Genomic DNA, 19,298 nt, shown 5'->3' on the forward strand with positions numbered 1-19,298 from the left:
CCAGGAGTTCTGCCATCTCCTCTATTTATCTTCCACAGAAGCGTGCAACTGCTAATATCTTCTGCATGACTGATATTCCTCACTAGGCAGCTCCATCACGTTTGCTAAGGACCTTCAAAGGAAAATAAATTCTGTGAAGTATTTGATATTTTCTAGTTATCAAAATTGTGAAGGAAAAAGACATCAAAGGCCATGGAAGTGGAAATCAAGAAGAATTCAGGACTGGAGCACAAACTGAAGAAACACCTATAATGTGGTTAATTTGAATTTTCATTGCTCTTGTAATAATCTCTTTTACATGGCATTAATCATGTGAGAATTCTCTTCCTATAAACAAGTGGGATGCCTTTGGATTTTTCATGAAAAGGCACCATCAATAGCTTGCGAGGAAAAACAAAGAGACGTCAAATCCCAGTTATTTACAATAGTTGTAACCACACTTGCCTAATTCCTGCATTTGAATATAACAATGTCAGTTTAAGTAAAGGCATGCAAGGCTGCTAGAAATGTGTTTGGTTTTGTTTTTTTTTAATTCTGACAGGTAAAGAAATTACATCATTAAATCATTACAGTCTGCCCATCCTCCCTTTAAGGTTCCCAACATAACTGTACTAAAAAACCTGTTATGCTAAATCTCAGAATTATTGGGGTCCAACAGGCATTACTGTTACATTACTATTACTATTCTAGTTAGAACTTAACCTTTGTGATTCTGATTATACCTCCTTTATGAAAATGAGAAGCAATAGCATATATAGACACCTCTCCACCTTTTTTAAACAGAGTAAACTACCAGAAAGAATTATATAAAAGATTTAGTATCTATTAAAATCTGAAGAACTCCTTTTAAACAAAAAGTTATTAAAGTAAATTTTGACATAGTAACTGATACAGATTTGGGGTATTCCATAAATTCATCCCCAGTTAAGAGCCTCAGACCTCCAAACTCACTGTTACTGAAACTGGCTGCGAAGCTTTTGCAGGGTTACATCCTGCCTGCAATCAGAATACAGCACTGAGACAAAATATACTCTAAAGTTGGAAAAAAAAACCAAACACCAAACAGCAAATACCCCAAAAGATCTTTCAGGATTCTTATGCATGAGTTAATACTTCTAACTACAGAAATCAGTGATTGAGGTTGCAACTGTTCCTTCAGAAACCCACTTCTGTCCCATACCTTGAAAACTTTGCCTAAAATTCTTAAATTACGGGGGTTTTTTTCAGGCCAAATACAAGACTCCACATTTAGAATTACTGAAGAGCTCTTGACTCTCAGGGTTACTAACAACTCATTTTGACTTTTAAAAAATAACAGTAATGACAAAACCATCTTTTCAGTATCTGACAAAATGTACCGAAAACCAAAGCCAAACAGATCACCTGCATCTGGTCATCTTTTCAACATTGCCACAAAGCTCCACATCGAGATTAATGAATAGGCTTATTTCTAATAAGCTTAAGAACAAAATAAAGAATCAAGCTTAGTAATAATACTCTGGGAGCTGTATCATGTGTCCTGCCACTGTAAGAGCTCCTTGGACTGTAATTTCTCCAACAGGAACTCCCATACTACTTAGTTGGTAAAAGAGGTAAAAGATGTTGCTTTTAGAAATAAGACATGGAAAGGGATGCCCACTGTCAGTATTTAGAACGCTGAGAATTTGAACTGATCCCCCAAAGAATTACTTAGCTGGGGCTGGGAAACATCTTCCCCAGCATATCTGAAATTTCTAATGAAATAGGCATGATTGATATTATACAATATTGAAGGATTTATATTATGCAATGTTGAAGGTCATTTGGGAAAAGTTCAATCCCTAAAATGGCTAGATTTCTTTTTTGGACAGTTCAGCACTTTATTTAAACAGATACAAAAGTATGCCTCATCTCTCCTCCAAAATCTTACTCAATAGGCAAAAAGCTCGTTGAGCTTCACAGTGCATCCCTTGGGAAGGATTAATCTTTTAGTGTGTATCTTCTGGTACAGTGGTGTGGTCCAAACCATCATAAGTAAAACAGCCTTTTAGATACTTTTGTCATGCCTACAGATGTTCTATTGTTCAAAACACTAAAATCGACACCCTAAATCCTGAGATGCTTCAAATTCAACATACTTCTATAAGACTGTCTTTTCCAAGTTTAAACCAAAGATCAGCCAGAAGAGAGATGCGCTCTATAATTAGTGAAAAAATAACTAGATTCTCTGTGCCATGTAATAATTTTACTGAACAAACAGCTCTCAGGATGTACTTTTCATACTTTTTATATACAAAAGCCATAGAAGAATAAAGCTTTAAGTAATGGTTTTACAGAATATGTTGCAATTAATCATGGCATAGTATGTTCCCACATATTCAATACCAAGCTCACAAGTCAGAAGGATCTATCACAGGGCATTTAAAATTGTAACATGCCCTTCTCATCTTTGCAATTACAAATGATTTTGAAGATGCCCCACTCTTCACCAGCAATTAGCTTTCACCCAATGCAAGTTAATCTACAAACAAGTACTGAAATCCTGGAGGTCTGATTTAGGGACAACATTCAGCATCGCCTCAGACATTTATTACAGGATAAATTAATTTACTAAATGGAAAGTTTCTCTTAAGCAATCTTTGGGTAACTTAAACACATTTAGTTAAGGACAACACACAAATATAACTTATAAGGTATCTTCTCCAAACAATAAGTTTGTGCTAACATGCAGAATAACACCACTTGCAGAATTTCATTAGTGTAGCTTTTAAAGCATTTGCAAACCATAGCTAGTACAGTTTTTCTTGACTATTTGATTCAGGGGCTATGGCAGTTAAAATGCAATGTTAGCATTTTCAAGGCTACTTTAAAATAAAATGTAATCATACTAATCATAATTTACTTTTTTGTACTTAATTATTTCATTGTTGTCGCATTTCATTAAACCAAACTAATTAAACAAAGTTCAGAATACTAAGTATGAGTGATTGTGCTTTATGAATTATTTCTAATGTGCCTCTAAACAAAACCAAACCAAAACCATCCCAACTTAACCAAATTTAAACATCTGGGATAAATCTATCAGAAAGTCCAAGCCACTGAGTTACCAAAATATTAGCAAGAACAGGGTTTCAGAAAGATGCAACAATGTGATTACATTTTGAATTTTGACATTTTAAAGCTTTTACTTTCATTGATGGAAGGTAATTAATTTTTACACCCCCTCTTTTTTTCTTTCCTTTAGATCACAGCAGAAATCAAATCATCAAGTGTGAGTGATTACCCATGCTTACTCTAAACAGCAGACAACACAAGTTACAGAAACCTAGACCAAGACTACAGTAGTTTACAAAACGTAAAACAAGGTTAACAGATATGCCTTCTTTAGGATAATACATAGGAAGGGGTTTAGAAACTTTATATCAATAACACAGACTATGCAGTGTTTTCTTGTCCCTTCCAGAGGCCTGTGAAATAAAGTGGTAAATGTGTTCTCTTCAATATTCAGTTCAGTAGAGTTTAACTGCAAAAAGATTATACTTACATAAACATAAAAACACACAATAAAGCAAAATATTTTTAATTAGTAAGCCAATCATAAATAAATTCACCTAAAATTAACAGAAGTAGCTGTGTTCCTTCTACATTGATAACTTTTTTTTAGCATGTTTTAATAGTCAACTTCATTGTCTAGCCTGGGACAAAACAATTCATCATTGAGCACTCAACAATTCTGCACACTGAGCTAAGTTTTTCTTTTTTTTAGTTACATTTTTTACATTTTCTTTACAAATGTAATACTTATGTACATTATATATTTTATTTCTACAATTGATGTACTTTACTGAAACTCTACAACTTTCACAGGGAATTCGCTGAAGTCTTTAGTAAATATGAATCATTCCTTTTAAAAAGAAATTCATATAAACAACCAACATACATCACTGCCCTTTGACATCTCTGTTGAGAATTTGGATCTGGAAGGGCTACTATAATAAATGTAAGAAAAAAGGCTTTACCTAATTGTACATTTCATTAAGAAATACCATCCCACATAGCTACATAAATTCACCGGCTTGCAATAAACAAAGCACCATACCGCTGCACAACTGGAAACGTGTATAAACCAATTTAAAGTTTACTAGTGAAACAGCTTCATCACTCCTAGCACTTTTAGACTGAAGTAAATCTGCAAAATTCTTTGAGATGTATACTTCTTTAGCTGTAAAGCTTCCAAAACAGTGCTGGTCACTGTGTATTGTGAAGAACAAGCATCCACTTCCGTAACTTCCCATATGCTTCTCTTGGCCCATGCTTCTGTCTGAAGTCAGGATTTTTCTTCTATTTATTCCTTTTTCACTTACAAATCTGCTGTTGAATATTAAGTAAGAACTCATAATATGAGAAAGCTGCTTCTGTCCGATCCTCAATTAAATGCTGAAAAAAATCTGTTTTGGCAGGGTTCTCATCTCTGAAAGAAGAGAGGAAGGTATTTTAGGCCAAACATTGAGAAAAAAATGCACTGTAAATTCAAGCATAAGTTCTAATGAATTGCTTATTGTCCTTTGGAGTCTAGATTCAGTCCAAAGATACCAAAGTTTAGAAAAAACCCTGAAGTTTGTAATACACTACCAAACAGCAGCATCTTTTTAAGAAGTATAAAATGGTAGAACAGTGGGTGAAAGTGTTTAAAATACCTTGTAGAAACACAAAAAAGGAAACAAAAATTATTTTTAGAAGTTCACAAATATGCTGGTTGCAATGAATTCTGACAGTTAAATTAAATCCTGATAAAGATAAAAAAAAAAAATTGGAAAATTTACATCTCAATCCCCTCCCCAGTTTCTCTTATCTGGCAACAGAACACGGAAGGTAAACATGTCAAAGACCTAGTATCTAAAATTATTACCCCAATAAAAATTTGCTGGGACACAGCAAATATTTGCTGGGGCCCAGTTCTTTGGACCAGTATAGTACAGTGTGCAGTAAAGCCCTACTATTTACTGTGGTCTTTCAGCACTACTCGCAATTCAAGCAGCAGCCACAATGCCAACAGCTGAAGAGCTTCACTCCTATGTTTAAACATTATTTATCTGAGTGATAAAGTCATCATACTCTCTAAAATGTGATCTCCCCTCCAGCTCAGTAAACTAAGTACTCTAAAGACAAAAGAAAGATAAACTCAAGCATAAAGATTTTATAGAATTTAAACTTCTTTAAGCAGGTTGTGGCTTGAAAAGGCTTGAGAAACTTGCCTCATCTGTCATAAATCAACTGCTGAATGGAGCTTGGTAACAAATAGATACAATTGTTAAACCATCTACAGATTATTAACCTTACTTGTATTTTTTTATATGTATGTACTGAAATTATAAAAGCTATACCAGAAATTAACCTCGTTAACCCCACTGATCATAAGGACATCCACTGCTTTAGTATATTCCTAAGAATATAAAAATATGCACCCAATTCCTACAAATAAAACTACTAGTAACTGAATTTGCACTAGATTCAAAGATGACCTTTGTTGCTAAAGAGTTTTAGATAACAGCACTATTATCAACTAGAAAGAGGATGTTATTCAGTTTCTTCCGGGCCAGATATTCCCACTTTTCATCAGTGTCAATTAGAAATTGTAAATACAAGTTGCCAATAATTACTCAGTATCTAACAGAAATACTTACTTTATTACTTGAAGAACTGGACTTAAAGGTCTACTGTCTCTAAGCCAAGATATAAAAGATCGTGTCCTTTCTGAAGAAAGTGCATCTACCTCAGGAAGCTGTGTCTGGTTGAAGGTAATTGAAAGAAGTCATCATCTTTTATTATCAAAACTATTTAAAAAAAAAAAATAGATCCTGATAGTTGTAACGTGACCCAGGCCACAATTTCTATTAAGAAATTACCAACCACAGATTACATATACACATTTTTTTCTTCAGCTTTAAGTACAAAAATTCAGTAATATCTGTTCCATAGGAAGCAGTGCATCTTTAACTTAAACTGCCTTTTAAGTGCAAGAGATTTTAGAAGGCAAGCTCATTTAAAAAGTAATCTTTTCAAAAATGATGCTTTTACAGTTTTCTTGCCTTTATCTTCCCCTGTCAATCAAGTTCCTACATGTCGAATTTTGCATCACTGAAAAAATGAACAAAACACAAGAGAAGTGAAATCTGAATTGTAAGCAAATTTCAACACAGATTATACTGGACTATTTGGTTGGGGACTGAGCTGAAAAAAATAGGATTAAAAAACTTTGAGCCATTCACCAAGCTAAATATACCAACTCTTAGGCCAGTATAATCTTTTAAGACAATTAATATGACATAGAAGAATTGATTACAGATTTAAAAATAGTTTCATTGCTACCTTTGTAATCATTGAATGGAGGACATAATTTAAAAGCAAAGATAGCTTTTGTTTATGTTAGTTTTTTCTCTCATTTTCATTATTATAAATGCTATGTAACCACTGAAAAAAGTTATCATCCTTCCTTTAACCAAGTTCTTTCTGAAAACTCTGTCAACTAATACTTACCACCAGCTGATCAGAGGGGACAATTTTAAATTGCTAACACAAGCAAAATACAAAACTCTGAGCAAGCAGTCCAATTTTATAGTAGTCTTAAAGCTCACCACTCTTAACCTGTTCTTCTAATTACCACTTGTTGCTTACTTTTCCCCTTCCTACTATGCAAGCTTTATAAGCAGAAAGCATCTTCCTATGTGTTTCTACAAAGACTGACACATTGTTGGCACTATCTGAATATAACCATTGGGTTCTGAACTTTCCTAGACCCTTTTCTTAAAAGGGTCCATCCTTACCCACCACTTGTTGACATTTTGGAATACTACCCACAGAAGAGGGGTCTTCTCTTTAATTGCTGCTCTGTTCATGCACAAGACTATAGGTACAGGTCATAACATAAAAACCACTCCACCACAACACACATCCAAGGGTCTTTGATGTTCTAATAGCTAAAAGCATTCCTTTTTAAGATTGACTCAAGGATTGGAAGCTGAGCAAAACTTAACTCTTACCCTTTACTTAGAGGCCTATAACATCATACCCCAGATTTCGTATCTTACACCAGGTTCAGAGAACACAAGGCTTCTGAAAACCATGGTATCAGTAAAATAACTCTAATCTTAACAATTAACACATCTCACTAGATAATTTTTTATATTCATTCTATGAAATTCCATCCTATTCTTGTGAGCCCACAAGGATTTCCATAAAAATAATAAAAGCAGTCATGTCATTGAACAATTTTTTTGGCATTCCACAAATGCCAAAATATACACGTCTACATTCTTTCCTTGAAAGCATTTGACAACTTCTGTCTCCTATAAAGCTGGCAAGGGGTTAAAAGGTACCCAATAAAAACCCACCTAATTCACAGTTAACGTAATTAAAAACTGAAAATGCAGAAAAAATAGATTAAATATAGAGTCCAGACGTAAGCGCTATACAGCACAGTCCATTAAAACACCTACCATTTTCTGTGGTACTGATGCATAGTTTGGGTATCCAAGGACATCTTTTATGAAGTTGTTACTACAGTTTTTTCCAATCCAAATGTAAAAAATCTGTAAGATATCAGAATCAGTTTTAGTAAAGGCCTTGCACACATTTTAAAGATAGAGACAAGAGGTGATGTAATTGGAATAATACCAGAACAATACCTTTCATGTAAACGAATGACTTGAGAGCTCCAGCTGCAATTCACATATACATCTCCATATTCATTAATTGTATGCTTACTTATTAATACATTGGTAGCATTTGGAATAAGATCATTACATGTCAAAAAAAATATAGGTAGAATGCAAATACTGAAAGAATGAGGATGCAGGACACATCTATATTGGAACAGTTAATGCAGTAACTTCCCATGTTACCTCCAAAAATGAAAACCCTAAAATTTTATGAAGTCACACCACTGTGTCAGTTACTGCACACTGACTTCCCAATCTAAACAAGTCCTAGTAAAGCATCAATTATCAAAACACACTATAGTAATTATTGCAGACATCTGGACAAAGAACCTAGTCTGGCACTCACACTCAGCCCCTGAGCCCATATGAGGTTTAAAGTACTTTCTAGACTGCAATTAGAGTAGCATAATGTTTTATTACATTATTTGAGTAGCATAATGCCTTATCCAATTAAGTGTGTTTTAGTGTCATTTCTACTAATACCTTAAACCGTATCTACAGATTTTGTTCACTCCCCACAGTTTCCTCACTCTTGCAACTCTTACATCACACAAACCACAAATCATAAACCACTTATATTTGTAACTGAGAAGGTTCCTGCATCAATGAGAAGTGCTTTGTTAGAGACTTTAATTTAATTTAATAACCATGAAGAGAAATTTTGGAAAATGGAAATCCATTATTTCCAGGAAAAAACAACTTGATATGAACTCTTGGTATATTCTGATCAGTCTAGCATAAAAAAAATTATCCTCTGAAGCCTTACTATGCAACCTCAAAGACAGTCCTCTGTTCAAAACATGAAAGCCTTTCACTGGAACACAGATTACTGCCAGGTTACCTGCAATGCTGATTCACTACACTGTTATTGTTGAGAGTTGACTGCTTTTAGTAATTCAGCATGCATTGCTTTTTTTTAGGGGGGGAAAAAGGAATGTGTGAAACTGGTAACTTACCGAACCACAATCCATAAGAAAAGCTCCTTCTCTTGTCAACTTCTCTGCAGACAACTTCTGAAGAGGTGGCTGAGGAACAACTCTGTCATTTACATGTATTGTACTCTGTAACAAAAAAGAGTACTCAATAACACTAGAATATAAATAAATCCTATTTTTTATCTTAACCAGGTAAAATGAAACAGGAAAAACCAGTTAATCTCTAGTAGAATTTTGAGGATTCTCATGTAACAAAATGCCATGTTAAACCTAAAATGATTGTGTACGTCAAACAATTCTGGAATGTTACTTAACCTAAAGGCTACTTTAGTACCTAAAAAAAGAATAAATGCAAATTCATTTAAGTTGTGTATGTAACATTTCTCATGCTATAGATGCCAAACGTTCAGAAGAATTCTAGTGTTGACACTTAAATTTTCTACAAACAACCTCCATAGATTTTTTCATTGCATTCAACTTCAATAGAAGTGTTGCAAAAGCAGAAAAACATCAAATTCTATTCCCTAAGGGTTCACGCTTGTACTGCATTCAAGTAACAGAAAGTCCCTTGATTTAACATCCTGCCTGAAGCGATACATGGGTTTGTCCATAGAGTACTATGACTGATGTGATTAAACAATCTGGCTGTTAGCAATAACATCGTTAAAAAATAACCCTCCCTTCCTCCGAAGCAATAAAAACAAAAACAATACTCCCCCCCCAGTATTTTCAGATTAAAGCTGCTTCCCCCTTCAATATAAAAATAGACTGAACATCTATTAAGAGTCTGTGAAGCATTCTGCAAATAATGTAGGGGGAAAAAATAGTCTAAAGACTAAGCACATGTCCACATGGTAAAAGATTATTAAAAGCAATCATTATTTTAAAAATTTCATATTCTAAACCTATAGATTAGACACTTTTGGGGATTTATACATAACGATGAATATCAAGCTACTGATTTCCACTTTGGAAAGTTCCAGGCTTTACTCAATGCTCTCAAGAATCAAGTGTTAAAAGAAAACCAGCAAAAATGTTAAAAAATATTTCTGTAATACATATCATAGAATTTTCTAAAGAAACAAGAAATTGAAGAACAGCCTCTGTCACAAATAGTTTAAACTGAAGTAGTACTAAATAGATAGCACCGTGTTATATGATTTAAAATATGGCTTGTCAATTAATGTCAGTAGGTTAAATAAGCTCTATTTTCTGTAGTATTCTACTCTAAATAACTGATCTGAAATCCTTTGCTAATAAAACTGGATCTCCCAAAGACACTGCTGGTTCTTCACAGCACTCGCACACTGAATATAGTGTTTCAGCATAAGTTCCACAAAAAGCTTAATAAGGTTAGTTGAAGAAGTCGGCCTCTCAAACACTGGGAGTGGGGAGGAAATATAAAAAGACTAATCAATTCCACTGAAGAACACTGAGTTCAGACTCGCATATGTGAGTTTATGAAATACCTTAAAAGAAACTGAGACTATAAATAGCTCACAGGTTGTGCTGAACAATACCAACTGCCAGAGAAACTACTGAAGTTACCATATAATCTTGTATGACACTTAAAAACAAACTCCTACATATACTTTTCCAAATCTAATAACTAACAAGCTCATGAAAACTTAACTTAAAAATAACAAGTTATTTTTGCAATTACAACTAACTTTGACCTTAAATAAAATCCAATCTTACTTCTGTTAAAAAATGCATATTTCCTAGGCTACCTCTCTAAAAGGCGAGCCAATAAAACCTGGTTTCGTACATGAAGTACTTCCTCAGTCTGATCATAACCATCTACAAGCGCAACTCTGTTTCATCCACATGAGTCTGAGAAACCAATGAAAGTTTGTTACTCCAAGCAACTTTACCTGGTTTAAGAGTACAAAACTTAGAATCCTCCACCAAATCTACCTCACCCATTTCCCCCAGGCAGTTCTAAAACACAAAACCACACTGGAGATATTTCCAATACATACAATCTTATCTGCTTTCTTTGTATAATAGAAAAACATGGAATTATTGTGGTCACTTAACAAGGTGAAATAAAACCACAGTTCTGCTCATAACACAGTACTGTACTTGAAACTCAGAACTTGAAAATGAATGCTTTTCTTTATTTTTTTTATAACTTATGGAAAATGTTCAGTTTATATTACAATAACGGCTTTATTTAAATTATTGCAGCACATCAGGTTTAACAGACCATTAAAACTAGAAAATGTTATAAAACAGGCTTCATACATTACCTCATCAATCAACTTGTCTATTCTGTACAAGTTGGGATGTATCATTTTCATCAAATGAACAAGAGGCTGGCTCTTCATCTGGCACATTGCATATACGCGATCATCCAAGCGTGTACTTGTGCCTGTTCTAAATGCTTTCTGTAAAAGAAAAGTATTGTTACTCTAATAAGTCCTGTATTTTATGTCACATCTAAAAAGTGTATTTCAGATTTTTTGAAAGTGTCAAGCAAAGATGGCAAAGCTTTTGTAAAGTAATGTATCTTGAGGTAGATAAGAATCTTAATCAAGTACAACTTGAATACAATACCTTTTAAAACTTAATCCGTTCTCCCTTTTTATTGATGAAGGACAACAAAAAAATTCCCCCCACACACTTTCTGTAAAATTTGTATGTGACTGGGCCAGCATTTCTCATCTTTATTCTTGACAATGTTACTGGCTTGTGAAACTCCCAATGCAAGACATCATGGAAAGATATGAGCCTAGCAGAGTTCAAAAAAGATAATTCTGTGGATAAGATTAACTCTGATTTTATATTGGTAAGAATTAAATGTTAAGGAAAAGCTTTGAAAGGGAAATATACTTTCATGTTTTATAGCAGAAACTAGGCTCTCATAGGATAAAATTTATTTTGTAACTCTTTCCTACTGGATTTTTCAGATCTCCTTTAGAAGCAGTCAGTAAACAATTGCTGTGAGAAGCAACACAATGGAGAAAGCACCATATTCTGATTCAATGGCGAATATTCCTGTAACTGAAGTTCACATTCACTTCTACAACAAAGCTAAGTACATCAGTCCTCTTCTCCTTGGCTGCCACAAGCATTTTGGTTTTATTTTCACTGTAAAAGAAAATAACACAAAATCTAAAAAATTCAAAACCAAGCATACCATTAAACTGTTCAGGCACTAATCATGTAAAATAAGCTAACAGTCATCTTTTCTGTGAAAGTCCTGTAAGCTCAAAGAGAATAACCCAATTTTCATAATTTTAGTAAAGTGCAGGCATCGCTTGACCTAGAGCTGAAGAATTCCTCAAATTGAACAATGAATTAAATATCAAACATTAATCCACTAGATTATACATACCTGTTTGAGAAGGGCCAAAATATACAGTGGAAACAGTTTGAGGGAATTTGGTGCTATCAACATGGACTGCTGCAGATTTGAGGCAGTTGACATGTATGCTGCCAAGGAGTCTACCACAGCATTAACTAAGGCATCTCTTGCATCTGAAAGACTAGATGAAACTGAGCGATCCACAGCTGTTGGGTTAGAAGGATACAAGAAGTTACTAGAGTTGGCCTCATTCATTCCCTTGAGTTATAAAAATAGTTGTGCTTTTGGGTGATATTTCAAGATAAAAAAACCCCAAAACCAAAAAAACACAAACCCACACCTGTGGTCCTAACTTTTTTTTTAGGAGTAAATGAGACTATTGCCCATACAGAAACTCACTTTCACGATGGTTAAAAAAATACAGTGTGGCTGATCTTAGCTCCCTAGTTCCTACTCTTAGAGAATTAAAAAAAAGTACATTGTTTAAAGCTGTGGTATATACTTGAGACTAAATATAAATCCTGTTTTAAGCCTTATACAAATAACTTGGCTATTGATGAAACTCTCTGCTGTCCTACCTCCAAGATAAGATTTGCAGCAATTCTCCCCCCCCCACTCCCCCCCAAGAAATTTCTTCCATTACTTCAGTGGCATAATTATGATTAGTGTAAATGAAGCTTCACCTTTCTCTGCTGAGAAAGGGCTGCAAATCCTTTGGTTGGAGGAAGCCACCTGCTGGACTGAATGCACTTTTGAGATACAGAAGTACTATTTATTTCTTCTAATTTATTTGGCTGTTAATATACAACATAGCATATACTGAAATGCTGCACAGAAGCATACACATTCAATGGCAGAGATCAGTCTGTGAAACAGCTACTTATGACCCACAAGTAGGGGTAAGAAAGAATCCTCAAACCCAGCAACAACAGGATAGAAGCATAGAAAACTAATTCATATCTCAGACTTACAGACATATCTTAGACTGTTGTCATAAGTTCCCTTTTAGTCTCCAGCAACTCACTGCACTGAATCACTCTGTCTCTTAAGTAATCCTAGAATGCTAAAGTTTGAGATAACCACCATGATGATACAAAAACGTGAGTTTTGATCCAGGTGTGTTATGATTCTCTGTCCTTCAATAAACTCTACAGAACTATGCAAGAAGGCTCCTTTTATAAGACTAAGGTCAACTAAGTATTCAGACTAAGGAATGTTTCAGTTAACAGTCTTGGTATAACTTCGATTTTGTCATCTTTTGTATTCTCAGGCTTCATTGTGCTCCACTCCAACCTTTTTCTACAATACTCAGGCTTCATTCACTACTTCATTTAAACATTTGGCAAAATTGAGAACATACAAAAAGACATTTGAATCTTCCTGGTCTGTACTCACCCATGTTTGCTAAGAGGCATACAACTGCTTGTACATCCGCTCCTGCATATACATCAGCCAGTGAACTTACTACAGGCAAGCAAAGTGTGTGCACTCGAATTCGACGTTCACCTAATAAAAGTAAGTAGAAACCATTATGCAATATCTCCTGGTAGAGGTATACAAATTCAGTCATTACAGCATACCTCTCTCTCATCTAAGATGCACCCGTTTTACCCTGTTCAAATTCTGCAATGCTCTAAAGCATTCAACTTCTGAATCAGCACAAATTCATAACACAAGCTAGCTTATAACATCCACAACGAGTGCCTTAATCCTACAAATGAAGTACATTGACTTCCATCCCAAAACTCTGTGGCACATTCCACAACAGAAAGTAGCTGCTATTCTTTATGCCCACCCAACGTACTACAATCTTGCTCCAATGCATCACGGGTCTGTGATTTTGGGCATAGTGCGTGCCAAACTTATTATTGCTTGTAACAACGATATGCCTTTTAAATAAAGGAATCTTGCTGAATCAGCTCTATGTAAGATGGAGATAAATTACATTTTCCCATCAAAATAGAATTTATAAAGATTTACATTATGCGATTAACTGCCAAATAGGCTCACTAGCTTTAACAAGATTCTCTTAGGGTACGGAGAACAACAAAAGGCTGTGGAACTAACCATACAAACATTATGTTAGAAAAAGAAACAAAAAGCCCAGTGGCCAATTCATTTGAATTCATTTACCTTTGCTGGAAGTATACAAAAGAGCTGTTTGAAAACAAACCAAAGATGTGTCAGTCAGACTTTCCTCGATGGACATTTGTACTGCAAATCCAGCGTCGGGATTGACATTGGCAAGGGACAATAAATCAGTAGATCGTACAAAAAAGTTCCCATGGAAAGTGTGTATTGAAAGACCTAGAAGCAGATTAAATAGTACAGAGTGAGGTCAAAACAGCATGAAAACCTCCTATCAATAATTAAAACCCACAGCCCTCCAGCTATGTCTAAAAAACAGTAAAAATACTTATTCTAACTACTACGCAGAATCAATTATGTGAATCATTAGACATTTCACAGCATGAACCTGTAGATTTCACGTTCCGTTCCGAACACTCCAAACTGAATGATGCCCTTACACTACACATCAACTTAGTTGAAGTGAGATGGTGCCATCTTAAGTAAAAACCAAAACAAAATACCAAATGGCAAAAGCTAACATAACTTACATAAAGGCGGCAACTATCTTACTCTTCAGTGAAAGAGAAATAACCTGATATCTAATGTTGCTAAAGACTAAGCACATTCAAAGTGATAGTTAACATGCTTACATCAACTTTTCCATACAAATCAGTATTTAAAACATACCTTTTGTACATCTTATGCGCATAACTGCTTCAAATCCAATCTTTCTTGTAAGGTATCTTTTAAGGTCTTTTTGCAACTTTTCGGCCTGAGCAGGATTATGGCTGCGATGGAAAGATGGATAGTAATAGATGCATCCAGCAGAATACTTGGACATGCAAGCTGTGAAGGAAGAAAAGATATCGTTAAGAGGTAAAACCGTAACATGAAGTCAGGGCACAAAAATTGCGTCCAACCTTCTGGAAGTCACATCTGTGTTCATCTTTTTCTTGATATGACCCACATCTGTGAGACAACAAGAACTAGCCCAGACTCAGGCCACTGAAGACAGTGATGAGTCACCCCAACACACAATTATTTAATTACACACTTACTTCAAGAAGCATGCTACCTGTGGCAACTAAGACAAGAATGCATGCAGACATATTTAATGGTGTAGAGGCAAAATTAAGTGTGTGCAGAGACAAATCTTGGTTTAATAGTGAAAGATGAGGACTCTCTTCTACCCCTATGATTAAACTTTATTAATTCCTTCCCATCTGGCTGTTCCCTGTTCTTGAGCAGGAGAGTATCTTCTTGTTTAAAGCTGAAATCCCAGAATGAATTGTCTGATACCACCAACCCAATACTTCTGTTCTTTACTGCTATCAACTTGTCCTGGTTTTGGCTAGGATATAATTATTTTTTTTCCAGTAGCTGGTATAGTGTGGTCTTTTGGATTTAGTCTGAGAATAACGCTGATAACACACTGATGTTTTCAGTTATTGCCAAGTAATGTTTAGACCAAATCAAGAATCCTTCAGCTTCTCATGTCCAGCCAGCAAGAAGGCTAGAGGGGCACAAGAAGTTGGGAGGGGACACAATCAGGACAGCTGACCCAAACTGGCCAAGGAATATTCCATACCATGTAACATCATGCCCAGTATATAAACTGAGGGGAGTTGGCCTGGGGGGGGATCACTGCTTGGGAACTAACTGGGCATCGGTCAGCGAGTGGCGAGCAATTGCATTGCGCATCACCGGTTTTGTATATTCAAATTCTTTTATTATGATTATTATCACTTTATTATTGTTATTGTTATCATTATTATTTTCTTCCTTTCTGTCCTATTAAACTGTTCTTATCTCGACACACAGGTTTTACTTTTTTTTGCCCCCCAATTCTGTCCCCCATCCCACTGGGTGGGAGGGGAAGTGAGTGAGTGGCTGAGTGGTGCTTAGTTGCTGGCTGAGGTGAAAGCATGACACAACTTCAAAGTCAATTTGTTTGCAGCATTAGCTGCATTTACAGAAATGCAAGAAGATTTACATGATTTAAGAATTCCTGAAGTAGCCCGTGCTTCTGAAGACAGACAACAGTGTGGAAAGAGTGAATGCATGCATTAGGTACTCCTTACCAAGAGAAGCTAGATCGGAATATTGTGAACTTAAGAGAAATAAATCCACAGCAGTCTGCTGGCCTGAACAGTCCAGTGCCAACTTCTTATAAAAATCTGTTGCTGGACCAAGATGCTGGACCACCTTTGGTGAATAAATTATACAAGAAAGAGTTAAGACAACAATCATGCTCTCTTAAGACTTCATAGAACAAAAGACATACTATTCAGTAGCCAAGTATCATAAGGAAGCTTCCTTTAAGCAATAACGTACAGGCCTTTCCACCTGCAGAAACTGTTTTCCTTACGTTCCATATTCTTTTCGTTTGTATTTACAAGCAGTTATGATCCTAATTTCAAGGAAGTTTACATTCTCATACAAATAAACATGCATGTAACTATGTAACACCTACCTGATGCTGTAAACTACAAGGCCATAAAAATAATAAGAAATCATGTTTTAGGTCTACAATTTAATATATCCGTGCTTTGGTTCAAAACTCAGGATTAACTGAGTCAGAGATATTTGCAGCTTCTTTTGCTTTCCATGAAAAGCTATGGACCAAAGGCCCAAAAGACAGCTCATGCATTTTGAAAAAAGTAAAACCACACATACATGTATAAACTAGTGATCTTCAATACACAAACATAAACATTGAATAATTAAAATTTAGTGAATTGGTATAAACAAAAAACAAGAGTTGATCTGCAGAACTATGCAAGTCCGAAAGACATGGACAGTCCCTAGTCTCACGAGATGAATATTGAAGTTTTTGTACCTTTGTGCTTGACCTTTGATTGGGATCTTCTCTGGAATGTAGAAGCCCCGCTCCCAAAGATGGTAACTGAGTTTGAAACACAGATATCCGACCACCCGTTGGAGACATCAGTTTGAACGCAGCCTGAAGAGCAGGGCCCAACGCACTGTGTGTTTCTCTTGTATTGGTGAACATATTTGGTAATGCATTCAATAGATCTTTTATCAGCTGCAGAACAGATTGAAAGGTATTTATAAGATTTTGCAAGCTTGAGATTTTCTGCTCTTCCTAAAAAGCTGTATTGCCATAACTGAAGTGGAACAATCAGTACGAAATATTTCAGCTTTGTTTTCCTTAGTGTGTTGAAACAAAGTCATAATTTTAAAAACTATGATGCATCAAACAAACAACATGTAATACTTCTATAATTAAGATGTAGCACTGGAATTAAATATTAGAAAGATAGGCTTGAATTCGAAGTTTAAAAGGAACCTCTATTCTGAATATTTAACTCTTTAAATTTAATGATATATTTTGAGCAATCATACCTCTTTGCTTTCATGGAGATTTACAAGTAAACTGTCTGGGGTAGGTAGGAAAATATCTGTAGGGAGAACAGAAAAAAGCATTTTACTAAAGAAAAAAAATAACATTAAAGTAGAACAAAACACTTCACTGCCCACTGCTACACGTACAATGAAATAATCTACTTTTCTGATACATATATTAGAGAGAATAATACAGTCTGTACAAAGCTTGTTTTATTCAACCCAAAATTAACATCTGAATTTCAATTTTTAAACACCACCTACTCTGTAGTTAGTGTAAGATTATTTTTAAAAAATATATTCCCTATACATTCAATAAAATTGACCCAATAAAAAAATATTTGAGAGATTCTAATCTTTCTTCTGGGGAAAAAAAGTAGCTTCTCAAAAATTTAGTTTCCATTTCCTTTTTTACTTACCATCAATATCTGAGACAATCAGCATCTGAGGCTGAGATAAACCTTCTTGCAAGTTGTAAAACTGAACAGTGCTGTCAAACGTTATGAACCCTATTCTGGTTCTTGAGTCTCCAGGCAGCCTGAAGCATTAAAAAATAAACCATTAAGCCCTAAATTTCTCTCTCTCTCGAGACACATACATACACACAGCTCCTGCTGATGTTAGCAGAAACTCAGCTCACATATACAGGGGTGAAGGGAGAAACTCAGCTCACATATACAGGGGTGAAGGGAGAATAAAAGAAAGGACATCTGAAACATGAATACAAGTAATATTTCTTCAGTATTTCCTGAAAAGCTGGGATAATGATACAGCTTAAAAGACTAAGTGTTACAGATAAGCACATATTGATGTTTTGTTCCAAGAGAGAACTTAGTAGATTCATTTAAACATTACACTGACACATGAATGAAGGTAGCCTTCTCGGTTCTTCAACAGAAAATAGTGCATTCTGCTCTTTCATAATTAAAAACTTCATTTACTAATGTAATGACAAAGTACTTACAGCTCTAAATCAAAATCCATTGTCTCTACAATGCAACATACTTATTTCTCATGTGGACCACATTCCTATGTATGGCATTAAAAATACAAAAAGAAAAAACTAAACGGGATTTCTCAAATAAAATATAAAACAGCAGCAAGTGCTGAAAACCATGACAGTGAACAAAAGCAATAGAGGCAAATACTGTTTTTACCATCTGTGTATATAAATTAACTGGATGTACTAATTTTCCTATAGACTTTGCGAATTTTCCTAAAATAATTTAGGATGTTTCTGAGAATCTGTTGACAAAATACCTGTAAAGGTCTGAACAAAAAAAGACTAAATGTCAGTGAAGAATTTTATTGTACATGCTGGTGTCTTTATCAGAAATTAAAATCAAGTTTTCTACAAAAAACTTGTAGAAAACAATTTTCAGAGTGAAGCCTCCACAGATTGCAAATTAGTTTTCAAAAGACATGGATGTAGTGAAGTTCATTAACCCTCACTCAAAAAGCACCACCAACAATCCCATAAATGCTGTTCCAGTGCAAAAAGTAGCACAGGTAGATCTATATAACTGTGGTCTAAAAAAAACCAAACTGACAACACAATTCACCTAGGCAGTCTCACACTAGTGGTTACAACATTCCAGTACACAGCACCTCAGCTGTTTCAGCACAAGAACCAGCCAATTTAATCTCTATAATTTAGTTATTTTTGTTGGTGTTGGCAGGAGGGAAGAGTGCACTGTATAGATGTTTGTACAATCAACATGTTATTAGAAATTAATGGCTAAATATTCTTTGCAGATGAACAAGTAAATTATTTGCAGATCCACCTTTAATCACATGCAGGGAAGACAGCTCTCATCACATAAATTGCTTCAACAGCTGTTTGGGGGGGGCGGGGTTCTTTGCTTGGTTGGTGGTTGAGTTGAGTTTTTGGTTGGTGGTTTGGTGTTTTGGTGTTTGGGG

At 35.1% G+C, this 19,298-nt stretch overlaps 1 protein-coding gene across 8 annotated transcripts in view; it reads right to left on the reverse strand.

The window, feature by feature from the left end:
• Positions 1 to 517: 517 nt before the first annotated feature.
• SEC24B (SEC24 homolog B, COPII coat complex component) overlaps positions 518 to 19,298 on the reverse strand; it is a 51,799-nt gene continuing 33,018 nt past the window's right edge. For 5 of the 8 annotated variants that reach the window (XM_049814858.1, XM_049814859.1, XM_049814860.1 and 2 more), the window contains 13 exons: positions 17,798 to 17,916; positions 17,379 to 17,434; positions 16,852 to 17,058; positions 16,094 to 16,217; positions 14,700 to 14,858; positions 14,076 to 14,249; positions 13,338 to 13,448; positions 11,973 to 12,148; positions 10,885 to 11,022; positions 8,654 to 8,758; positions 7,476 to 7,568; positions 5,664 to 5,767; positions 518 to 4,450 (listed from right to left, as the gene is read on the reverse strand). In XM_049814858.1, coding sequence (XP_049670815.1) covers positions 4,336 to 4,450; positions 5,664 to 5,767; positions 7,476 to 7,568; positions 8,654 to 8,758; positions 10,885 to 11,022; positions 11,973 to 12,148; positions 13,338 to 13,448; positions 14,076 to 14,249; positions 14,700 to 14,858; positions 16,094 to 16,217; positions 16,852 to 17,058; positions 17,379 to 17,434; positions 17,798 to 17,916 — 1,681 coding nt within the window. In that variant the 3' untranslated portion in view covers positions 518 to 4,335. Of the gene's footprint in view, positions 4,451 to 5,663; positions 5,768 to 7,475; positions 7,569 to 8,653; positions 8,759 to 10,884; positions 11,726 to 11,972; positions 12,149 to 13,337; positions 13,449 to 14,075; positions 14,250 to 14,699; positions 14,859 to 16,093; positions 16,218 to 16,851; positions 17,059 to 17,378; positions 17,435 to 17,797; positions 17,917 to 19,298 lie in introns of those variants that run through there. The other 3 variants (XR_007507769.1, XR_007507770.1, XM_049814863.1) reach the window with 3 other exon arrangements.

Source organism: Accipiter gentilis, chromosome 12 (genome assembly GCF_929443795.1).
Source record: "Accipiter gentilis chromosome 12, bAccGen1.1, whole genome shotgun sequence".
NCBI classification, from domain to species: Eukaryota; Metazoa; Chordata; class Aves; order Accipitriformes; family Accipitridae; genus Astur; species Astur gentilis.